The sequence below is a fragment of the Polypterus senegalus genome, chromosome 4 (genome assembly GCF_016835505.1).
Source record: "Polypterus senegalus isolate Bchr_013 chromosome 4, ASM1683550v1, whole genome shotgun sequence".
NCBI classification, from domain to species: Eukaryota; Metazoa; Chordata; class Cladistia; order Polypteriformes; family Polypteridae; genus Polypterus; species Polypterus senegalus.
In genome coordinates, this window is record NC_053157.1 from 203,136,977 (window position 1) to 203,163,397 (window position 26,421).

At 38.9% G+C, this 26,421-nt stretch overlaps 1 protein-coding gene across 2 annotated transcripts in view; it reads left to right on the top strand.

Annotated features, from left to right (window-relative positions):
• adam19a (ADAM metallopeptidase domain 19a) overlaps positions 1 to 26,421 on the top strand; it is a 685,152-nt gene that overhangs the window by 639,226 nt on the left and 19,505 nt on the right. For both annotated transcript variants that reach the window (XM_039751867.1, XM_039751868.1), the window contains exons 16-21: positions 5,599 to 5,803; positions 6,806 to 6,883; positions 8,166 to 8,274; positions 15,278 to 15,422; positions 17,724 to 17,817; positions 24,903 to 25,151. In XM_039751867.1, coding sequence (XP_039607801.1) covers positions 5,599 to 5,803; positions 6,806 to 6,883; positions 8,166 to 8,274; positions 15,278 to 15,422; positions 17,724 to 17,817; positions 24,903 to 25,151 — 880 coding nt within the window. The remainder of the gene's footprint in view (positions 1 to 5,598; positions 5,804 to 6,805; positions 6,884 to 8,165; positions 8,275 to 15,277; positions 15,423 to 17,723; positions 17,818 to 24,902; positions 25,152 to 26,421) is intronic.

Here is a 26,421-nt window from a genome sequence, read left to right on the forward strand (position 1 = left end):
CTTTTATCACAGCCCTAAACACACAAGAGGTTACAAGCAAGGTAAACTATTTCTATAATATGGTGTCACAGATGGCTGGGGGGGTGACCCGACCGGGATGCCTTGGAGAGCCCTGGACCTCAGCACTTCTGCCACACCAGGAAGTGCTGGGGGGAAGAGGAGCAGGGACACCCGGAGTGCTTCCAGGGATACAGCCGGCAGTTCCACCGCTGCTGCACTGGGTTGTGCACTGTAAATAAGACTGAAAAATAAAGCGTGTGTGGTGAACCAACATGTCTGCCTGTCTGTGTCCGGGCTGTACCCCACAATGGATAACAACCATTTATTGCTAATGAATAGAAAGCTAGATTTTTTTGTTTTTTATCTGCATAAGTTTAAGGATTAAAAAAATTTTTTATAACTTAAAAAATTGTTACAACTGTTACTCACATGAATTCTGATAATGGTGGTTTTCTAAGTGAAGATACCGTTTACACATTCCACTTCATCCTTAGGTCTTTGATCATGTGATCTTCTTTATTTTAGTAGTTTGTCTTTGTCCAGAATATTCTGAGGGAGGATTTGTGAATAACATTGCTTTCTATCCCTCAGTTTTTTGACTACAGAAGGCTTTTCTTTTTTCGCTCCTCCTTTCTCCTGCCTCTGCCAGGGTCATAATAAGAGTAAAGGGATTCAGTTCTGAAAATTCCCTCATGAGCATCTAGGCTTAGAATCACAGATGTTACTTCACAGAATTCTGACTACTGTTAACAGACCAGCAACCAGCTCTCAAACATAGACTTTCATTTTGTTCCCCTTCATTGTCTTATTTAAGTAGACAGAGTGTTAACTTACCAATTACGAACATGGCTGACTCAGGTTTTCTAAAACTTTCAGATTTAAGCAAATCCCTAAGTGTCATGTTTCTGGATGATGAATTTTCTATGTTATACTGTAGATGTCTAGAGATTCAAATATAAGCAAAAGATCCATTTCAGCATAACGTGACAGGACTGTCAATGTGCAGTAGTGGCCTACTTTTTAAATGGTTATAATTTAGCTTTACTCTAAACTGTCCATCTGAAATTTAATTTCATACTTGATAAGTTATAACTCAAGTTCATATGCACACCTTCAAGTGTTATCCCAATCCTTCATATAATCCACAAAATTTTCAAATCTATAGCATCACAGAAATGGGATAATAAGGGTTATTTTTGTGAATATTTGGGGCCAAATTAACAAAGCACGATAACGTGTAGTGAATACACTTGACTTGAGCATTCCTAGTTTTCCTACTCTTTCTCTGTCTCTGTTTAGCATTTGCCTGCTCAGAGGTTGATGCGCTTGCTGCTTCCTGAGCAGCTCTTCTTTTCTCTACCCTAGTGGCCCGCTGCTTCTCTTCTTTCATCGGCATCTTTTTGCGTTAAAATTGATTAAGTCAGTGTTTGTGTTCCAATTACTTAGTATGTTTTCTTTAATTTTTCACTTAAGCTGGCACTTAAGTCTTCAATCTGCCTGAAGAATGATTTAAGATATGAAGAGGTAGGGGAAGTAATGGCGAAGGTTGTAGTAATGAGAACAGTGCCTATACACATGCGCCATACGGGCGCCCTGCAGCCCGCTGCTGAGAGTTGATTCTACAATAAAATAAAATACAAATAAAAAACCTTGGAGGTCAATCTTTACCCTGGAAGCGGATAGTAGATGTCATGTAGTATATGTGTACCAAATTTCAGGTCAGTAGGTCAAACAGTTTGCGAACTACAGGTGATTTAAAATTCTGGACAGACAAACAAACAGCTGTGGTAGTGTATTATATAAAGATATTACAGTGCATCCAAAAACTATTCACAGTGCATCACCTTTTCCACATTTTGTTATATTACAGCCTTATTCCAAAATGGATTACCGTATATCTTCTAGTAGTGGCCGGCTTCTTATTGATGCCCGTTTCCAATAAACGCCGGGTTTGAAGAGATGTCGCGACAAATAGACGCCGGTCTCTAATAGTAGCCGGTCTGTAGTAAACGCCGATCTCCAGTGACCCACCGCCTTTTTCATACGCTAATCCTCTTTTCGTACCACCTGGGCTACCGCCCTCCTGCAGTGAATCATACGGTAAGTACCCTTTCATGTCAAAAATGTTTTGTCGTCGGATGTTATCGAGGAAGCGAGAAAGTCAAAAAGAAATTTCTTTGTGTACATTTTGCCCTTTCGTCTCCACGTCAATCATAACCCCACAGGGAGGGCAGAGTTGGCGGGAAGAACATGAAAATGCCATCTTTGACACGTTAATCCTGATAAAACTGATTACTGCGCGACAACAAGCAATGGGAGTACCTGTATTGCCATCACAAGAAGAGGAAGATGAAGAAGAACTTGCAAATAACGAAGCAATCATTACCTATTCAGACGACGAGTAGATGGTACTGTACTTTATTGTATCTTATCTAGTCTCATGTCGTAATGTATACGTATATGCGTGAGTTATTGCATTTCCTTATGTTCCGCAGGGGACTTGTCGGGCTGATGAGCGCTTTCGTGCCAAATTCGGACTGGTGCAGGCCAGTGCTAGTGGCATCATTGGCAAGAAAGTTGACGTCTACCGTACCTGTTTTTCATGCTTACGGTAGTACCGTACTGTATACTGCTTTAATAAGACCGTACTGCTGTACTGATAATTTCATTAAATCCTGAAATGTTCATCCGGTGTTGTTGCCTACATTTTGTGACCGTAAATACGGTACCATACCGTATTTTACTGCCAAATGATAATAAATAATAATAGCCGGTCTCCAACAACCGCTGGTCTCTTTTAAATGCCGGGCCGTCCGAATAAGTTTTTGAATAAACGCCGGGGCTACTATTGAAAGATATACGGTAAATTCATTTTTTACCTCAGAATTCTACACACAACACCCGATAATGACAATGTGAAAAAACCTTACTTGAGGTTTTTGCAAATTTATTAAAAATAAAGAGAAATCACATGTACATAAGTATTCACAGCTTTTGCTCAATACTTTGTCGATGCACCTTTGGCAGCAATTACAGCCTCAAGTCTTTTTGAATATGATGCCACAAGCTTGGCACTCCTATTCTTGGCCAGTTTTGCCCTTTCCTCTTTGCAGCACCTCTTAAGCTCCATCAGGTTGAATGGGAAGCGTCGGTGCACAGCCATTTTAAGATCTCTCCAGAGATTTTCTATCAGATTCAAGTCTGGGCTCTACCTGGGCCACTCAAGGACATTCACAGAGTTGTCCTGAAGCCACTCCTTTGATATCTTGGCTGTGTGCTTAGGGTCGTTGTTCTGCTGAAAGATGAACCGTCGCCCCAGTCTGAGGTCAAGATCGCTGTGGAGCAGGTTTTCATCCAGGATGTCTCTGTACATTGCTGCAGTCATCTTTCCCTTTATCCTGACTAATCTCCCAGTTCCTGCTGCTGAAAAACATCCCCACAACATGATTCTGCCACCACCATGCTTCACTGTAGGGATGGTATTGGCCTGGTGATGAGCGGTGCCTGGTTTCCTCCAAACATGACGCCTGGCATTCACACCAAACAGTTCAATCTTTGTATCATCAGACCAGAGCATTTTGTTTCTCATGGTCTGAGAGTCCTTCAGGTGCCTTTTGGCAAACTGCAGGCGGGCTGCCATGTGCCTTTTACTAAGGAGTGGCTTCCGTCTGGCCACTCTACCATACAAGTCTGATTGGTGGATTGCTGCAGAGATGGTTGTCCTTCTGGAAGGATCTCCTCTCTTCATAAAGGACCTCTGGAGCTCTGACAGAGTGACCATCGGGTTCTCGGTCACCTCTCTGACTAAGGCCCTTCTCCCCCGATCGCTCAGTTTAGGTGGCCGGCCCGCTCTAGGAAGAGTTCTGGTGGTTTCGAACTTCTTACACTTACGGATGATGGAGGCCACTGTGCTCATTGGGACTTTCAAAGCAGCAGAAATTTTTCTGTAACCTTCCCCAGATTTGTGCCTCGAGACAATCCAGTCTCAGAGATCTACAGACAATTCCTTTGACTTCATGCTTGGTTTGTGCTCTGACATGAACTGTCAACTGTGGGACCTTATATAGACAGGTGTGTGCCTTTCCAAATCATGTCCAATCAACTGAATTAACCACAGGTGGACTCCAATTAAGCTGCAGAAACATCTCAAGGATGATCAGGGGAAACAGGATGCACCTGAGCTCAATTTGGAGCTTCATGACAAAGGCTATGAATACTTATATGCATGTGCTTTCTCCGTTTTTTTATGTTTAATAAATTTACAAAAAGCTCAAGTAAACTTTTTTCACATTGTCATTATGGAGTGTTGTGTGTAGAATTCTGAGGACAAAAAAGAATTTAATCCATTTTGGAATAAGGCTGTAACATAACAAAATGTGGAAAAAGGGATGCTCTGTCAATACTTTCCGGATGCACTGTGTATATATATATATATATATATATATATATATATATATATAATATATTTCAGTATTATAAATTCTTCTGCATCAGAAAAGGCTTATGCACATTTCAGAGTATAAAAAAGTTTTATACATGAGGCTCTTGGACTTAAAACTTTACATTACTTTAATTACCTTCAAGAATGAATGATGCAGTAGGCTCTAGTATTTATAACTGGCAGCCCTACATGCAACTCTTTAAAGATCGCATGGATATGAGGTGCGATTTGATGACTGTGTTGGTATGTTTTTTTATTTGACTGTTCCTTCCACCTTCTGAGTTTATCTTCGGCTACTTGGAACTGTGAGGTGGCTGGTGGGTGGTTTTGGTTCAGTGATTTGTAATCATTCTTTATTTGAATATTTACTTTAAAAACATTTGACATAACAAAACACGAACAGTGTGACACACTCAACTAATACAATAAATACTCTGTATCCTGAGGTTTTTAGCGACAAGTAAATTTCTTTTTGTATAAAATTTTGAAAATGTCTTACATTTCTATTTTGATTAGACATAACACACGAAGGAACAGAGAAAAATTTTATTCAAAATTCAGAAGGTGCAAATTTAAAATCACAAGAAAATTAAAACAATAAATAAATACTTTTTTAAGCATTCTGTGTGATACTTAATTTGTACTTACATAATAAAGGTTAATTTTCAATATAAGGATCATTAATGTACAAGATAATAAATGTGTAGTTATTTTTTTTAAAGTGCATGCTTATGGTATGTTTTAAAAAATAAGCTTTATTTATTGTGTTAAGCTTTACAAAATATTTAATAAGTTTATTTAATAAGCTTTTTAATAAGCTTATTTAAATAAGCTTTAATAAGTCAAAGATAACTTTAGTCCATATGCACATGTGCAAAAGTAAGTACTCCTTGTTTCAGCTGCAGATTTATACATGATATGTCATAATATACCTAATAATCATATAGTCCTCAAAAGGTCCTAAAATTGAACAAATCTTACCTTGCAAAACAAAGACAGATTTTTACTTTGTTGTTTTGTTCAATATTAGAAAAGCTCAGGCAACTGGAAAAGTGCTTTCCACTTCTCTGACAGATTCTGCATTCATATTTCATTCCAAATTTAGATACATGTACAAAACATTCTAATGAATTTCTTTTTCTTTTCTTTTCGTCTAGCGATGCAAAATGTGGGAAAATTCAGTGCCAGAGTGCAGCAAAGAAGCCAGTTGGAACCAATGCTGTTTCTATAGACACCACAATTCGTTTCAATGGTCGGGAAGTGAAGTGTCGTGGAACCTTTGTATATGCCACTCAGGATGGGGAGGGAGACATGCCAGATCCAGGGCTCGTCATGACAGGCACCAAATGTGGTGACGGGAAGGTACGTGTTCATAAATGGTACATAATGCTCATGAACATACTGAGTACAAGGTGAACATGCAGGTGAATGTAACATAAAGGAAAACACTTAAGTAAATGCAGATACAAACTGCACTGCAAGCAGGGACTTTCATAAACTGTAGTCAATAAGATAATAATTACCACCAGATACTGTTTTATATTATGTTGTTTTAGGTAACATTTGTCTGGATTTAGTTGGTAATGGAAAACAAATGGCCAAAACAACATGATGAGTTGAACTTTTTTTTAACAAATGAATGACCACATGTATGTATACACCAAAAGAAATCTACAGATTTAATGGGAGTTCAGCTCGGTGAAGAATTCGGTTTGGATTGCTAAGGTCTGAGGAGTATTTTGTGGCTTCGCTTAGGTGCACATTGATTTCCTCAAATATCAAAACCAAGAATTACAAAGCAATTCCAAGTGATCACAGTGTATCATGAAGGTAATGGGCTCTTCTTATAGGATACAAGTGGACAATGAATGGAGTGTGACACGAATGTGAACCACACATCATGGCTTCGTTAACAGATCTTGATCCAGCTGAGCATTTATTGGAGATTTTGGAGCAGCGCCTGAGATATTACTTTCTGCAATCAAAATAACAAATGATGCAATTTGTCATGGAAGAATGATGATGCATCACTTGAATACAGTTTTAGACACTTATTGAACTGATGCCAAGACACACCAAAGCCAATCTCATGGGAGATTAAAAATCTGTTAAAACAATTTACTTGTTAATTTCTGTTATTATGTCAGTCACCAGTGTCTTAGCTACTACAACCCCTGATGAATTTCATACATATAAAGTATCAATACAGAATACTTTTTGTATATCTCTACAGCAGAACACAGTTAATGAAGCATTTAAATGTTATTAACTGCAACTCTAAGTTGGTCTCATATGAATACGTTTTAGGATTATGCATGACATAATGGCTAGATGAATGATTCTGTATTCCATTTTTTGTTACAGATCTGCAGAGAAAGAAAGTGTCAGAACGAGTCTTTCTCAGAGCTTGCTGCCTGTGTCTCCCAGTGTAATGGCCATGGGGTAAAAAAACAATTCTTGTTTATTAGTATATGTTGGTGTCAGCCTTGGGTCATTTCTAGATAACAATTATTTTAATAATAGAAATAAGTGAAAAAGCCCACACCTCACATTGATTCTTTAGATTTGGTCTTTCATAAGTTCTATAAATTGTGACCTGTCATTGCTTCAGTAAGCCTTTCTCTGTATCCTAAACATCTTCATTTATAAAAAGATCACTCAACATTATCAAGACCATTAAAAGAAATGATCCTTCTGGATATGCATTGGTGTGGAATTCCATACAACTCTAAAACATTCAGATAACTCTTGAATAACATTCTGGCTATCATTTTAAATAAATGAATTGACCAAGAAAGACAGTATTTGATTAAGTTTAGGTAAGTGGGTACAGTGTAAAGCAGTGCTTCTATCTGTCCTCTGGGTGCCTTCTGAATTTAAGAGCTCTTTCTACTCGCTTTCATAATCAAAAATCCATTTCTGCCTTTAATTAAGAGCTCTTTGTTCAATTAGTTGGCTTTACTGCTTTCTTTCTATTGTCAGAAATTTACCACAGTACGTTATTTACTTTTGTTAAAAATTTATAAAGGCTGCCATAGCATATATAGCACAACAGTTTCTTTGTCTATATACATCTTTTTAATTTAGTTTTCTGAATCGTTGTTTTCATTAATTGCATCTAAATAGTCACAAAAAACCCTCACTGGTACAAAGTGACAATGAAGGCCAATGTGGAGCTGCTAACTGTGTCATTTCCAACTGTGCTCATTAAAAATTAACAGCTCAAATAACGAAAATGTTTTGTTATGCCAATGCTCAAGTAAGATCAGTAAATTCATTTATCTGGGTCTTTGGCATATCAAGGCTGGACTCATTTGTGTGAGTGTGGGTGTGTATACTAGTGTACCTGGCATAGAGCTAACATTGCACCCAAGGCTGGCTTTGACCTCTATAGTTAAAAAAAACAGGTTTAAAAAATTAATTGTTCACCCCTGCATTGTACATGACAAAATTACATTTTTATTTCAGTAATTATTTTTATGTAGCTTTGTAGTATTTTTGTTCTCCTCACAGAAGTGTTTCTATTTGTCAAACAATAGGAAAATGTGTCTGTGGTACCATACATTTTGCTGAAAAAAAGCACACAAGCTTAAATGTAAATCAAACATCTCCTCAGGAAGTATAATATGTACTATATATGAACTAAAACTATAGGTGTGAAAAGAAACGACTCTGTTTCAATTCAATATATTTTGTAAGCTGCTTTCCCATTACTTTGTTCTAGGTCTGCAACAGCAATAAGAACTGCCACTGTGATCCTGGATGGGCTCCTCCATTTTGCAGAAAGCCTGGCCTTGGTGGCAGTGTGGACAGTGGCCCTGTGCAGAACCACAGTAAATAAATCTCTCTCTCAATCTCTTTTGGCATAAGTATAAAACATTTCCATAATTTAAAAACTGAATGCAATCTATTAAAAGAATAAAAGAAACATGGTAGCAATTGACACCTCACAAAAAGATCTTTATCTAAACAACTGGATATTGATCCTAATAACTGCCAGACACATAAAAAAGCATAAATGGGCAATGTGTTTTGTAGTGTGTATTCCCTATTAATTTCAGTTGTTATTCAGATGACCAGGTAAAATAGTTTTGTTTTGTTACACAGAATTTTGTCTAAAATGTACTCTTAACTGATGTGACATTCAAATGGTTATACATCAAGAGCAAGTTGTTCAAATTAACATATTTACCTTGAAGATCTAGTTAAACCAGTCCATGCCATTTTGCTCTTATTATTGGAACGACACCAAAAGGAGATCTGTCACACTTTTAGCTTCATCTAGCTTGTCATTTTCCCTTTTTCCACCCCATGGACTAGAATTTATGTTGCTTTTCCACTGTGGACTTGTGAGATCTGTTCAGAAAACATCTGAAATCAATGACCTTGTGTATTTGGTGGTAAAACACCATACAGAGCAGTTTTTTATGATTTATCAATTTAACTACTGTATACAGTGGCTTGAATTTGCTCCTGATCTCACAAAATTAATAAGTAATGTTGTCTTTGACCTCATAATCTGCAGATTTTTCCTTATTTAAGTATGTTAATTACCTTCTTTTATTTTGACTATGACTGGTAAAGAGACAATAACACATCCTTAAGAAGTAGGAATGAATATAAGGAAGCAGTGGTTTGCAGAAGTGACAGAATGAGCTCACAAAATGACTAGGTTAAGGAAGAAGGAAGATGCTGTTAGTAGTAATATGTCAGGCACTTTCTGTCAAACTTTCAATCAAAATGATGTCATACCGGAAGCCACACCCCTTCCACCTGATTGGTGAATTTGAATGATGCGCCCTGCCCCTGCACCTATTTGCCCGCCTCCTTGCCCCCACTCCCAGCCACCTGTTCGGCCATCTGTTTGCCCCCGTCCTTCCTCCCACTCCATCCACCTGTTTGGTCCTACTTTCTGTCAAGGGCAATTTGATAGATGTCTGCCAGTGCCAGAGCTCTACGCGGCCCCGAACAGACACGTAGCCATAGCTGTAAGCTGCAACCTGATTGACCCCCGGAGCGATGCTAGAGCTGTCAGTGCCAGCAATATGCTCAGAGCGCAGACACGGGTTGAGTCAGCCCCTGCTGACGCTGTGAAGCGCAAGTGCCTTGACACAGTTGTGTGCTTCCAGCACCCAAATCCCCTCCTCCCAGGCCCGCTCCGTGCTGAATCAATCCAGGCGCGCGCATGCTTGTCAACAGCTGAGCGTAAACCACCCTTCTTCCATCCCCATGCGGTGGGCACACAGTTAACTTTTTTAGATCCATCCGTCTTGGGAAAAACTAAAGGTTTTAATGATAACGTGTAAAACACGAGATAACTAGTTTGATATAAGCCCTTTAAAAATCACACAGTTAAATAAGATGCAACAGAGCCCTTTAATTCACATTTGAGACGTCTAAATGCTAAATTAATTAATATATTTATAATTTGTATTTAAATCGATCTAAAACAATCCCTCTTCTAGCCAATAACACCCATTTTAAACCTCCCATAATGAAGAAATCCGTTTAGTTTTTCTAAAAATTTGATTGCCTTAATCAGATCGGATATCTTGGGCTAGAAAAAAGCGAATTAAAATACTGTTTACAAAGCACAGCGCTCCAATACCTCTGGCCGCCTCAGAGACAGCAGCTGTTAGTCCGACTCAGGCCGGTTTATGACCTTTCACCTCATGGCCGAGCAAATTTTGGGAAATGTAAAAATGATCTTACGGAGATACGTGCAGCTGTTTAAAGAAACCTACAAAACCACTTTTTCCAAAGCACAGAGCCTCACCACCTCTGGCCGCCTAAAGCTAAGGTGTGTCTGGGGAATCAGTGTCGATTCACATCTCAGACACAGCAGCTGTTAGTCCGACTCAGGCCGGTTTATGACCTTTCACCTCATGGCCGAGCAAACTTTTGGAAATGTGAAAACGAGCTTACGGAGAAACATACAGCTGTTTAAAGAAATCTTACATCTTACAATGGAATCTATTTAAAAAATTCTGGATTTTTCGATGTAAGGATCTTTAGATGTCAGCCTTGGGACGGACAACGGACATTACACAGGTGTCCAGTTAAAATGATGGGCAAGCATCTGTTACCACAGATCACCGTGCACATTTCAAAAAATCCCGCTCTTTCGGGTATATAAATCTGGTGATTTCAGGACCTTAGACCATTTCTTTACGCATCGTTCAGAACAACAAGATGAATTTCTCCCAATACGGTTTGTCATCACGAATTTATTAGAATAATGTATTGTAATTTTAATGACTACAGCTAAATTAAATCTAGCTATTCTTCATGCAGCCTATTCTGCAGACGGCGGCGTCATCGAATCCCCAGGTGGTTTGACAATTTCGAATCCTATTTTCAAGAGAGGCAAAGCTCTTCTAAACAGACCTCGAAATATCCCTTCCATCCCAGAGCCGTACATCACTGGGGCCCCAGAGAACCCGGGGAGTCCGCTACCAGATTGGGCTTCATAATAATGCACTTTAAAGGCTAGGGTCTAGGTAAGATCTCATCTCTGTATTAGTCGTGTATATACCTCTTGGAGGGCCTGAAATGTAACTTGACTATGACCTTGCCAAACTGAAATGGAACCGCTTTGTTCTGATCTGTCTTAATTTCAATGGTCAAAGTATCAAACTGATTCTTGCTGACCGGAACGTAGTGCGACTTGTCGTAGGTGATTGTGGTAATCTTATTAATTTCATCCTCAATATGTACGCATCTCAAGAGAGGGACTTAGCTGTCTCCGACTCTTTGGTGAGACACAATGTCGCTGTAGACGTACAAGGAATAAAACCCCGCTCTGATATCCGCAGGGTAAGGAGCTTCATTCACCAGACCAATAGTTGTGTCCGAATGAGCTTCTAGAATCCTCCCTAATTGCCCCTTGACATGCAGAGTTTCATCCTTCACAGTGTTTAAGAAATAGAATCTTCACTTTAGAGTGCTGCAGCAGAATTTCATGTTGTTTTCTGGTATCGTAGTGACTGCTGAACCGGCCTCGAAGAATTTCGAATCTTCCGTTACCACTTCATTCATCTTGGCTGTCACTTTCTCGATGCTAGAGTAATAGCCCACGGGAATAGTATAAAATTTAGCTATTAGCGGATTCACCAACATAAAGCCATTATCCGGTTTGTCTAGGGTGTTCCAGGTGTGCGGATACTGAATTTCGGCCAATCCAACTTCCCAGGGGCCCTGTAGTTCGATTGGGGCAGCTAATTTGACGGTAAATTCTGCAATGGTATTATTAGGGAAAAATTATTAGGGAAGAATTGCTGGGTAGTACAATGTAAAAGCTTTTTCTCTCCATTGTGAACACACCGTGAATGAAATACTATTTTTTGATTCTCAATATTCAACGTCTTGCGCGTAGCTTTCAGGGATCCAACTGTTAAACTTTTCGGGCCATTTCACCAAAATATGTTTTTTTCTACAGATTTTTTTTCTTCAAAATCTTTTCAATCCTGAAGACGTCCGTACCTTGAATCTTTTGTAACTCGGCGTCGTAAAAGGAGCCTATAATGTCTTCGCCGTCATAATCCTTGAGCTTGTAGACGGGCGGATCCCTGGGTACTAGTTCAGAAACTGTAAATACCTCGTCTGAAAATGTTTGTTCGTAGCCCTTGGTAAAAGGATTCCGGGATTTCGACACTCTCACCGTATCGCCGACTTTGAATTTATATTTTAGAATTTTTTTGGTTTTAGTTAGGCCGTATAAGTGTTTAAAGACTTTCCAATAATTGGAACTATTCACCTCGACTGGGGCCATTTTTATGCCTCAGTGATAGCTCAGATTATAAGATTTCACCAAGTCCTGTAGCCCCGGCAGATAAGACCGGGTATTCCGGGAACTGAAGTAACGCCACATTTTGGAGTTCGATTGAACCTCTCCACCACCGAAGCCTTTAATTCACTAGCGGTGGTGAAATGTTTTATTCCATGTTTGTTGAGCAGGCTTTGAAATTCCTGATTGTGAAACTCTTTACCGCTATCCGTCTGAAGTTTGACGGGTACTCTGCCTTCCTCCAAAATTTCTCGAAAAGCCCTGGTTACTTCTTTACCCGTTTTGTTTTTCAGAACCCTGACCCAAGCGTATTTAGAAAGAATATCTATACAAGTCAGTAGGTAGGTTGGTTATACTCGGACAGGTTTGTCATATCCGCCAGATCCACCTGCCATTGCCCGTCTATGTTGGAAACATACATCTTATTCCTTTTAAAATGGATTCTGGCCGGTTTATGTATCGTGTAGGTGTATTGCCCCGATAACCAATCGGAAACCTGTTGGTCCCTAATATGGTGACCCGCTTGCAAGAGAGCTCTTTTCAAGGATTCTTTACCCCCCAAGGCCCCGGGATTCTCAGAGGTATAATATGTTTTTTCCAAGACCTGCTCCATCACCGGTGATAAAACAGACACTGACAACACTTAACAAATTAAAAAACCTTTATTTAAGAGTCTGAATTAATCAAACTGTTGTGGTTTCAGGTTCAGAAAGACCCATCAGTTCTATCATATCATCAAATTCCAGGTAATATTTAGTCCACACATTCATATAACCCTTATGATTAATATTAAGCTTACAAAACTCATTTACCACACGGCGGGTTACACAGTAGGAGTATTCATCCATTTCATAAAATGACTGCATTACAGTGTCATAAATAGAGCAGGTATTTTCAAATTCATCCAGTCTTTTCAACCACTACGTATATTTTGGGAATCGGCAATAGAATATTATAATACCCCAGAACTTTCACCGGCAGTCGTTTCAGCCAATATTTACGGAAAATCTTCAGAATCTTCTGAAAGCGACCTTGACGGTAGATGATTTCAGATTCAAAGCAGGGTGATTTATACCGCAGCCTTGACATTCTTTTTTCTGGTCGTAGTAGACAATAATGTCCAGCAGAGACGTCATCAGACCTTTAACAAGCTGCAGGGCCTTTTTCCAGGTTTCAGGCAGTACACCATCAGGGCAATCCATATTTGTCTCAGAAAGTCCGATCGACATCGGTCCCTGTGGAACTTGTTTGTGCACCCAAGGCTGCCCTGGAGCTAGGTGAGAGGTTTCCGTCTGATCACCATTAGCGGAGACGGAAGTATCCGGCTGGTTACCATTAGCGGAGATGGGTGAGGACCTAGTCAACCAAGGAGACTGGAATCCACTGTCTGTCTCAAAGTCTCTTGACCAGAGAGTGTAATCAGGCCGTATAGTAAAATACCGCGGGTCAGATTCTTGGTTGTCCTGAATGCAACCCATCCGGACTGAGTTATAGAATTGGTAAGATTCAGGTCTTGAAGCCACAGTCTTTGGAGCCTTAGACGGGAACCCTGAGGATGTTACGCCGACCTCTGTCATTTCAGAGTCCATAGCTGCCGATATGCGGGGAGCTTTAATAGCTTCAACGAATTCTGAAATGGTCTGATCCTCCGTCTGAATCCAGTGACTAACAGACTGAGTATTTATGGTAAAAGAGTTGGGGCGCGGCATAAAATAAAGGCAGGTTTTCCACTTCATTATCGCTCGATTCGAGGGATGTTTCAGACCAGTTAGTCCGTTACTCGGCCGTCGCTTCAGCTTGCATAATTCAGTCCTTGAATACTAAAGGCGGAGGGCAGTTTTCCTTATTGTCCTCGCATGATTCTACCCTTGTTTCACACAACTTGACCCGATCCTCGTCAGCCGCTTCAGCATCAAGAAATTCAGGAACCAAACATCTTTTAACCCTTTTCAAACGATCCTTCAAATAGACCCTGTGGAACCGATGCTTCACTGGGGCATTGGTCATAGATTCCATTTTTTCTTCACAGTCTTTTAGAACTGAGGAAAATGCTTCGCTTTTTATACACCACTTTCAGAAGTGGCCCAGGAAGTGGAGGGGCCAGCCAACAGGGGCTGCCCAGGCATCAGGTGCTGCCTGTCCGGGGGGCCTAGGCAGGTCCTTCAGGCCGGGGACATGTCTGAACTTGTCTTGGGAAAGGGGGGGGGGGGGAGGAAGTGGTTGGGGGTGGTGGATGGGTTCAAGGAGAGGGGCCTAGGCAGACCTTGGACATGTCTGGACTTGCCTTAGTGAGATGGGGCAGGGCAGGTGGCCAAGCAGGGGGGTGTTTTCAAGGAGGGGCAGATATCCATCAAAATACCCTTGACAGAAAGGAGGACAAAACAGGTGGGTGTGGTGGTAGGTGGGGGTTTAAGGAGGGGGGGCAGACATCCATCAAATTGCCCTTGACAGAAAGTAGGACCAAACAGGTGGATGGGGTGGGAGGAAGGAGAGGGGCAAATAGGTGCAGTGGTGGGGCGCATCATTCAAATCCACCAATCAGGTGGAAGGGGGGAGACTTCCGGTATGACGTCATAGGGGGCTTAAGGTCATCAATCATTTTGATCGACAGTTTGACAGAAGGTGCCCGACATATTACTACTGCTGTTATACAATACAATACAATACAAACCAAATAAAAATAAAAATAGAAAGAAAAAAAAGGTGAGCTAGTGAACAAGGGAAAATGTTTGTAAGTATAGAACTGTGGCATGCATGCCGTACATATGAAGCAATCAATCAGAGGCTTGAGTTCTGACTGAAACCATTTTTATAACTTGGATCCTACTTGGAACATGAATACTGACTAAAGCCATTACTGAAAAAGAGCCATCTTCCCAGTCCTGTGCGGCAGCCTCAGAATGTCTAACCTACAGTATGTGGCAGAACTTCAGATTATTTTACAGATGGTCAAATTTGTACTTTTCACAAGCTGATGTTATCTGCTGAAAGGAATGTCTACAGCAAAAACCTTTTTTATATATTTCTAAAATACTATGTGTCTATTTCAGGTCAGCAAGGCCTTGTTGCTGGACTTTTGTTTACATTCCTAGTAATACTGCCAGGTGTTCTTGGATTATTTTATTGTTACAAAGTGAAGACTTCCCCTTATCATAAATGGCTGGCAGAAAGAAGGCAGAAAACTAAAGTATGCAGGTAACAATAATAATACAAAAAAAAAAGTTTTGCTTATTCTTCTATACAGTAAAAAGGGGTTATATAACTTATCATTAATACCAAGAATGAGAAACAAAGTTCACTCTACCCCAATTCTCACCACACCTCTACTAAAAAAGTGGGTTCAGAAAATTCATGGATGTTAACAGTTTATCAGACGACAAATGTCATATAGTGTTTTAAGCTGTATTATGTGATTGTGAGCAGAGATCCCAAAATGCTGATATCAAGATTTTGATGTGCAGTGCAGGTTCATTGACTCTACATCTAATCATCAGTTTATCATATTCCCTGAACATGTTCATCACTAGAGGTAGCTGATCAGTGATACCATTAATCAAGCTTTATTTTATGTAATATCCAAGAACGTGCACCATCATAATTTACTGTAGAAAGCCAGTAAGATAGTGCAATAGTGCAGTATTCATTATAAAACATCTACAGTAAAATAACTTGCAGCAATGGCAGATATCAAAAGGAATCTGGCAGTATATAGACGTTAAATTATAAGCTATACAAATGTAGTAGGATACTAAGTAAGAAAACAGCTATTAAAATTTTAGAACAAGTAATTATAGGTAGAGCTTTTAATGAAAGCAAGGTAAGATAGCACAGTATAACTGCCCTACTGTCTATTTTAGGGTATGGTAAGAACTTGAAGAGACTGCTAAGAATTTGAAAAGAAAGCAGCTAAATCTAGAGAGAGAGAGTTCAAAATCATATTAAAGCTAAAACAAACAAATATATTCTTTATTACCATTTTTAATCATTTATGTTAAAACATTAATAGAATTCAAGTATTAATAGTCTTAGTTATTCAGCAGAAGAGTGGATAATTTTCCTTTTCAAGCTGCTTTAGGTATCTGTAGGAGGTCAAATTTTGAATATCCTTGTTTACCAAACACTGCAACAACAACAACATTTATTTATATAGCACATTTTCATACAAACAACGTAGCTCAAAATGATTTAGTTCGGTAAGACTGATTCATAGAACTACAATTTCAAGAACAGTTCCTGAGAAAAGCAATTTTATTTTTTTCCTTCCATCTGTCTTACATTAACAGTTAAAGTTGCCAAACTTAGATGTGGTGCCAGACAATCACAGAGATAAACTTGTAAATATTCACACATAATAACTTACTTAGAGCAAATGTGAAGTCACCAATTAAGCTAACACACATTTGTTTAGAATATGCCAAACCAATATCTTCCAAATGTTAAATGATATTGCTGTACAAGCTGGTATTTAAGGTGATTGATTCACAATAAGAGTACATAATATGCAGAGGCCCTTGCCACATAGTGAATCGGAGAGGCCTCTGTAAGTTTACCTGACCCTTAAAGCATGAACTAGGTCCAGGACTGCACGAACAATGGGGGAGCCAGGAGAAAAACTAGCGGCATGTTGCTGGGACTTCTAGAGGGCAATTCTGACTATGACAGTGGTACAAGTAAGTCAACCATCTGAAAGTGATTTCCATGTGGGATGTAAAAGCACCAAAAAGTCTAAATATAGTGGAGAAAACAGCAGATGAAGGGGTGTTGAATGCCATCATTGCAATGGGTCACTGCTTTGACATATTGTGTGACAAGAGTATGTAGCCCCATTAGTTAGGGTCTTAAGTGCCACCAGATACATTGTTTTCTTGTGCCTGTAAACTTCTCTCTATTGTATGAATTATTTTGTCAGTAAAATACCCCTGCTGAACTGCGTTTGCCACCTTGCACTTACTCTTGGGCTTATGTCATCTCCTGAGTTAACTCTTACAATTTAAAACTCAAGGCTGTATCTCTTTACATTAATGAAAATAACACAATTTTAATTAATAGTACCCACAGCACACTATGAGTAGTTAAAAAGAATCAAATGTGCTTTACTCATTTTCCAAAACTGTGCAGTGTTAACCACGCAGTGCTATTGTATATAAAATTTCAAAGAAGATTCAAAAATATAATATATACAAATAACAGTTTCTTAAAATGTATCAAAATAATTTAAATGCTGCATCGTCATTTTTAAGATATGGATTTAAAAAAAAGAGTTTCATAGTACCAGATATTTTTAGCATTTTAGGTCAACAGGTTAAAGAAATAGTTGATGTTTTAATCGGTTTTTCAGTGTCATACTATACTGCATGCGGGAAGACAAAGCTGCTCATATAAAATTCCCTTTCTTTATTTGTTATACAATGACTACAATAAGAGATATAAAGCTACATTACACAAGGATTGCCGCTAATCTCTGCAATATTAATGTTTTTTCATTCTTTTAAAAAGAAAAGAGGCGTCTGAAGAGAAAACCAAAAATGGGCAAATTAACCCTGATTTTCATCTGAAGATAATAGGATCATCAAGTAATAATGCAAAGAAGGTAAATGTCACTATATTCAGCTTGCAGTTATGGATTAATGATGTTTAGTAATTTATAATGCTAATGTAATGTGGCAGAAATCGATATGTAAATTAAAGCAAGAAACGTATCCTCTAACAAAACAAGTCTGATAAAACCTTTTGGTCACTAATCAAGCAGGAGAAAAGCCTGATTCTTCTCCAGCATGATCAGAATGATTGGAGAAACAAAGGATAGAGGTTCATTTTATAAACTGTTGAATTTACATATAGTGTCAATTAATGCATACATTTACTCTGATTGGTTCGTTGATTTACACCCAAATAATCTATATAAAATAAAAGACTAAACTTATTCTTCTTATACTCTTTGGGTTGAGCCACCTCTCCTGAAATGTCTGTGTATGTAACAACTGTCCATTCTGGTTGTTTACAACACATCTGCTGACTTCTTAGTCAACTTTTAGTCATCTTTCAGTACATTTTGTGCATTACATCTTTGTCTCTATTGTTATCTTGACCTTTATCTGGTTTCCTGATATTTCTGAACAGGTTTCTAAAATTTAACTAACCCTTTATGTTATCTATTTAAGATGAATGCTATGTTAAACTAAATTATTCTTTCATATTAAGCACAGAGAATATGCTTTTATACTATGATGTTATGTTATAGTTATGCTATATTTCATGTTATGATCTAAGATGAGTTCACTGCTTTATATCAGACTAGCAAAATACCCGCACTTCGCAGCAGAGAAGTAGTGTGTTAAAGAAGTTATGAAAAAGAAAAGGAAACATTTTAATAATAATGTATGGATTGTCAATGTAATAGTTTTGTCACTGTTATGAGTGTTGCTGTCATCAAGGATTTGATTATCATTATTTCTTTCAATCAGGTTCGTATTTGGAGGATGTGTTGTATTCAAGTTACATTCCGTGTTTGTCAACCGTTGTAAAGATAACAGGTTTCATTCATCGAAGTGTTCACTACCCAAATTGGTACTCGTGAATCTAAGATGATTAACAGGCATTCTCGGTATTAAGTTGTGGATTTGCCTGCGAATATTTAGCGGTAGCGTGTCTATGAACTTAATTTAACCTTCCCCAGTCCTGCAAAGTCCGTTCACGTGAGCCACTCAAAGTACATGCATCGAAGCTTCTCAGCAGTGCTTGTGCTATCTTGTGCGATCTCGCGATGTCCACGGCTTTATTTAATGTTAGCTCAGACCTGGCATACCAGCAATTTAAACTCCGTTACAGCAATTTTAACTCTGTTACAAAGTGATCAAAAGTCTCGTTTAAACCCTGCGTCTTCTCATTAAACTTTTATCTCGCGAATATCGCATTCGTCGTGGGCATGACAAACAACAGCAGCAGCCTGTCTATGAACTTAATTTAAACTTTAGGTTTACACCGTGCTTTGTTTCCGAAGTAGCTGCACTCATGAATATGCTTGTATGCATCACTCACTTCATATTCTTTTGCTGCCTTCTCAATTGTGTAATGCGTTTTTTGAACAGGTTTCATTCATCGAAGTGATCACTACCTAAATCGGTACTTGTGAATCTAAGATATTTAACAGGCATTCCCGGTATTAAGTTGTGGATTTGCCTGCGAATATTTAGTGGCAGTGTGTCTATGAGCGTAATTTAAACTTTCCTATTGATATGTGTACAAAAGCTTGTTCAGCGTCAGAGGGTTTCCGCAGTAGCTGCACTTATGAATATGCTAAGCACAGTCCTTCACCCGCCAATATTTACCTTATATGGGCAGGCACTCAATTACGTGGGAGGTGTGATGATGCGGGACGCAACTCCGCCTCACACGGCGACCGAGCTGCAGGCTATGGCTATGGCCATATATATGGACGAAAGTAGGTTCCAGTTATGACCGTTAGGCGTACAATTTCGAAATGAAACCTGACTAACTTTTGTAAGTAAGCTGTAAGAAATGAGCCTTCCACCTACACGGGAAGTTGGAGGATTAGTGATGAGTCAGTCAGTCAGTGAGGGCTTTGCCTTTTATTAGTATAGATTGTTGGTTATGTAAAATCACACACCATATCATGTTCAAGGGGTGGCATGGTGGTGCAGTGGTAGCGCTGCTGCATCTCAGAAAGGAGACCTAGGTTCGCTTCCCGGGTCCTCTCTGTGTGGAGTTTGCATGTTCTCCTCGTGTCTGCGTGGGTTTGATCCAGGTGCTCCGGTTTCCTCCCACAGTCCAAAGACATGCAGGTTAGGTGCATTAGTGGTCCTAAATTGTGCTTGGTGTGTGGGTGTTTTTCTGTGTGCCCTGTGGTGGGCTGGTGCCCTGCCCAGGGTTTGTTCCTGCCTTGCACCCTGTGTTGGCTGGGACTGGCTCTCCCCAGTGACCCTGTGTTAGGATATAGCGGGTTGGACAATGACTGACAAGCATATCGTGTTCAGTACCACGCCTAGACTTCAGCTTTGGCTATATGTCTGGCAGTGGACTGGTGCCCCTTCGACTGTAGGTGCCACCCTGGTACCTAAAGTTGCCAGGATCGACACTGGTGCCTGGTCTCCCTGAACTGAGTAAGTGGGTTAAAGAATAGATGGATATTTGCTATTATTACAAAACAGCCAGCACTTACTGTTATGAGGAATGATTAAAAGAGCTCAATACTGTCAGCTTAAAAACAAGGTGACTAGAGGTGACATGAGTGAAGTTTTTAAAATTATGAAAGGAATTAGTACAGTGGATCGAGACTGTTATTTTAAAATGAGTTCAACAAGAACATGGGGACACAGTTTGACACTTGTCATAAGTAAATTTTGCACAAGGATTATGAATTTTTTTCTTCACACAGAACACTACAGACATGGAATAAGTTTTCAAATAGTTTGGTGAGCAGTAGGACTCTAAGATCATAAAATGATAAAAAGATGAAAAATTAAGTGAAATTAGGGATTGAAAGAAACATATTTCTTCTATTTCACTCAAAACCTTCTATGGATCCAAGACTTTGTACCCAGTTTACTGCTGCACTTCATTTATTGTTTAAATGCAATACAAGTGTGCAGCCTATATTTTGATGGCCTTGACTGCAAGAAAGGAGCCAAACCTGAAACAACAGGTATTCATTGTAGTGCATACATACTCATATATGCCTAGTTTAAGGTTGTCAAATCAACCTGACTACACATGTGTGGAATGTGGGAGTACCTGGAGAAAATATATGTCAACAACTAAGCAAAAATTACAGAGATAAGGCAATGACCCTGAGCTTGAGTAGACTCAGCATGACCAACTGTGTTGTGTTTCAAGGTTAGGTAAATGACATAGTGTGTTCATCTGAGTATCTTGTCAATTTTATTTTTGCAAAAGGAAAAAATAAACGCCTCAGTTTTTGATGAACTATACAATTGAAATTAAATGGGCATACAGAACAGTATTTGCAAGGTGTGACTTTTATCTGAAATAAATGCCTGTTTTATAACCTTCTCTTCAGGCTGTATCCCACAGAGATGCTGTTTTATGAGGATCGAGTACTGCCTTTACACTTGCAAACATCATGTAAATATGGGTTATTTTTAGCACAAATCAGCAATCTCCTGCAATGTTTAAGCATTTTGCAGTGGGATGGGTTCAGGTGCATATTTCAAATTAAAACAAAATTTCTTTCCAATAATGCAACTTCAACACACATTATACAGTGTGATACCAAAGAAATGCAGGTACTGCCCCAAGGACACACATAAACATTCCTGGTCAAGCCTAGTAAAAAAATATCTGTTAGCAAGCTTTGACTCCAAACTGGCAAATGCTCAGTAATGACAGAATAAATGTTATTAAACATGTATACTCTGTTGAGTACAGTTTCATGTTATAGAGTTTTTTTTTTATCAGAAAGATAATACATAAAAAGTAGAGTGGATGGCTCATTGTGAAAAACAGCTCAATATTTTCATTTTTCAGCAAAAAGGGAGGGTTGGAAAGTGACAGAGCCAAAATCCTAAGTGATTATCATGTGAGAAATATTTGTAAGATAGCAGGGTAAATCAAATCTTGTGTTGGAAATCAGTTTTTGTTTGTTAGAAAGAAGAATGTACAGTACTCACTAAAGATGTCTTATGATGCCATGAAAAAAAAATCCTACAGTAGTTTTCAGTTGTCTCTCAGAATAATGCATAGTAGACATTGCCCTGAGACAGTCTCTCAGCGTTTTTGGTGTTGCAACCCATTTTTTTCCACATAAGTGTCTTTGCGACCCCATCATGATCTTCAGAATGAGAGTATGGGCTTTCCCTTTTTGTGAATCAAACGTGATCCTCAGAGCAGGTTTCAAGCATGATTGGACCCACTGCACAACCCACTCTGTGTAACATTACCATTATAAATAATATCGACTTGTGACCCATCGATGGCAACCCAAGACACAATGTGATTCATGATCCAGGGGTGGAGACACACTGCCTTAAGATCTGTGAAGTTTTTTATTTGAAGAATTTGATACTAACTAGCAGCAAGTTTTTTTTCAATTGTTCTTTAATATAAAATTATGTTTTTTTCCCCTCTTCCTCAGAACAACTAATTTGGCACAGTAGACTCATCATATTCAAAGCAAAGTAAATGAATAAATGAAAAGTCACAAACACACTTTCAAATCAAATCCTAAAACAGAGCTAAATGACCAAGAGCATCAAGGAAATTGGGTGATCCCTGCAGGTTATCAAAATGCTTGCTAATAGCACAGTTTGTAGTCTCAAGTTCAGTCCTGGATGTCCCCTGTGGCTGCAACTTTTCATCCCAACCAATTTCTTTCTTCAATTGAACTCCTGTGGTAATTAAACAAGCTGTTACTTCCCAGTTTTTTTTTGTGAATCCAAAAATTTACAAACTAATCAGGCTTAATTTTTACTGAATGAAGCAGTAATTTGTATGTTAGATACATAAGAATTATTTTATTTTTTAAAATTTTGTTCTTTTCATTTTCTGGTTGCTACTAATTCATAATAAGTGAGATATCACAAATTAGGTGAGCAATAGTTACCATTTATAATGCTGTTTGGAGCAAGGAACTTGGTTATAATAATATGTAAAATACCTTGTTGTACTTGGGACTCATCTTAGTGCTTCAGCGTTGGCTGAACACTGAAATTTTATTCTGGTACTATGAATATGCAGTACAGTATACAACATAATAGCAATGGAAATTTGCAATGGATCCTGAAGGGCGATATGTGATGGTGAATGGTAACTTATTTAATTGTTAATTGATTTTGATAAATATCTACGCACCCAATGTGGATGATAGACTTTATCCAAAATATATTTATACTGATTCCTAATTTGATCCCTCACAAAGTTACAATGGCCGGAGACTTTGTTTTAAATCCAGACCTGGACAGGTCTTCAGCTACAAGGGCGACAACATCTAACACTGCAAAAATAATTACACAGTTTTTAATTGATCATAACTTATTGGACCCATGGAAATTTCTAAATCCATACTTAAGAGTATATTCCTTCATGCCAGTACATCATTGTTACTGAAGAATTGATTATTTCTTTATAGATAACAATTTCTTACCCACGATCATATCTTGCAAATATAACGCTATTGTTATCTCAGACCATGCCCCTCTGATCATGGAGATCACATCACTATGCCCCACATATTCATCTTGCAACTGATATCTTAACCCCTTGTTATTAGCTAACGAGAACTGTACAGAATTTATATCCAAGCAAATTGATTTTTTTTTTGAGACAAATGCATCCTTTAGAGGTTTCTACAGGCATACTCTGGGAAACTCTGAAGGCATTTTTAAGTGGACAGATTATCTCATATCTCTCCTACAAAAATAAAAATAAATAAAACCAAGAAGGCCTCAGAGTTAACAAGTTAAATTACCAGAATAGATCAAGAACATACCGGGTCACCAATTGAGGCACTTTTTAGGAAAAGACAGGCTTTGCAATCAGAACTCAACCTTTTGATAACAAAAGAAACAGAACAACTCATTTTTAAATCACAACATCATTACTATGAACAAAGAGGGAAGGCTGATAAGATCGTAGCTCAACAAATCCACTAGCAGGAAGTTTGCAACGCAATATCAGTAATCACCAATACAGACAGAGTGGATATAAAAATATAATACACACATTTAGAGACTACTATAAGACCTTATATTCTATTCAGTTTAAAGAATAAAAGACACAATGTAATACATTTTTAGATACATTACGATACTTCCGCTAGATACTCTCAGTACAGAGGACATGGATAAACCTCTGACACTATCAGAATTACTAGACACTATAAACCAGGTCCTGATGGCTACCCTGCTGAATTTTATAAAAAAAAAAAATTTAATCAAATTTATTTCATAAACATCCTCCCTCCCCTGCAGAATGATATTTTATTTTCAGGCTTTTAGAGGGTAAATGGGATAAAATTAGCCCCCCAGGGACTCTTGTATTTCACACTTTCCACAATAATCTTGGTGTCCTTGTTGTATGTATTGATTTATCGAAAACAACATGAAGTATGATACATCAGACAAAAATCTATTAGGCTGAATCACTGATGTGCCTATATAATAACATATATTTACAGGTTTTTGGTCTATTAAAAAGTGTCTTAAGATATCCTGTTGTACTCAAGCCAGCACATAACACTGACCTTAGAGCCTTGAAATAATAAAATAAGCAGGACTGCTACAAATGATTTACATATGCCACATAAAAGTACTGGCAATATATTTCAAAAGTGTTGTATGGCACTTTCACTCGGACAAAACATCTACATTTTTGTATATTAAAGTATGTTTTCATGGTCAGAAAATCAAGGGTTTTACCACCTCTAGTAGATAGCAGGAATTATCCGATTCTGCTATTGAGTGGCAGTCCCTCTTTTCCATACCAGGCACCATGAAGATCCCCAAGAAATTTGTACAGATGTCTTGGTATACTGCAATATTTTTGTAGTTGGTCAGGCAGCTAAGGAGATTAGAGACCTCTGTATGAAAAATAAGGAGGGCATAAAAGAAACCATTGACCTCCTTCAATTCTGAGCACTGAACATTGTCCACAGTTCTAAAATTTTAAGATTTCTAATTCTTTATTATTCTCACTGTATAGCCTTCGAAAACTGGTCAAGAGATCCTGCCTCTGAGACCCGGGCCTACAGTAAATGGACCACATCCTGTGAACATTGTACGCCCACTTCGACCCGCGCCTACACCTGACATCCAGCGCAATGTGAAGATGCCTAGGCCAGTCATGCCAGCTGGAAAACCTCCTCCTACCCCAACAAAATTCACAAGCACCACAGAAAAACTGATCCCTCCAAAGAAACCTCTGCCAGTTAATCCTACTAGGACACCTTTGGTAAGAAATCTATTTAATTAATTAATAATGATAACACAGTATATTAAAATATGTTTACTTATTTGTTTATCTCTCGAACAAGAAGCACCTTGTAAATAAAATGCTTAAATATGTGCTGAGTGTAATACTGGAATAGACTTTAACTCCACTCACCATTCCTCTCCATGAATTATTTAAAATATTGATAAACTGCTTCAGTTTGTTCGTTTAAACAGTTTGAGCTCAGTAAACTGACACTGTTCACTACCATGTCCTATACTGTACTGCAGCAGAGTGGGTAGTGAAAACTTTTTGGGTTTAAATCCCATGCCTGTTTGCTATTAGTAAGCAGTACGCACGTAGCTCCATGTCTGTGTGGGATTTGCTCCAAGTACTCTCATTTTCCTTTCACAATTCTAAAGATGTAAGCATTATGGCAAATGGCAATTCCAAATTGGCCTTGTGTGGGTGTGCCCATGAAGGAGTCTTGCAGTGGACTGCTGTCCTGTCCAAGGCCAACTCTTGGCTTGTGCCCAGGTGCAGCCATGATAGATTCTGGTCCAGCACAACCTTGAGCTGGATTAGGTACGTGTGAAAATGTTATGTTATTTAAGTGACACGTTTATCTAAGGCAGTTTACAAGGTACCAGGTTATGTAACTTGCTTATTGTCACAGTGGCAGTGTGGAACTGAACCAGGAGGCTTCTGATCCAAAAATAAATGTTTTAGCATCCACACCATTGCCTATCTATGTATATAATTCACTAAGGCAAGACAACTATGGAAAGTACGGCGGAAGGGGCGTGGATTCACTAAGCCGCCGACAAGTGAGACACCTATGGCGCACGCAGGAAGGAGCCACGCCCACCAACTCCAAGACCATTGGATACGACGACAACTCACAGATCCACGCCCACCAACTCGGACGCGACGACACAGAAAAACCGGCGTCATTTATATCCGTCTGTCGTAGAGGTCACATGCAGCTCCGACCCACGTTGACTGTTAATAGAGGCATGTTTCTTGCAGAGGTGAATCGCCATATGCGGCGTGTAAAACTGTTTGCGAGGGGTATCCCATGGGATCCTTAAAACGTTCCTTTACAACTGAGGTTAAAACTCAATGAAGTGAGCAGTCTTTAAAAAACGAGTTTTCGGTTACGACGCACGACAGCGTGCACTATAGCAAACTGTTTTACATGCTACATACAGCAATTCGCATCCGCGACAAACATGCGTCTTCTTAGATACTCCTGCACTTTGTACACACCCCCCTCCCACCGTGGTCGGGT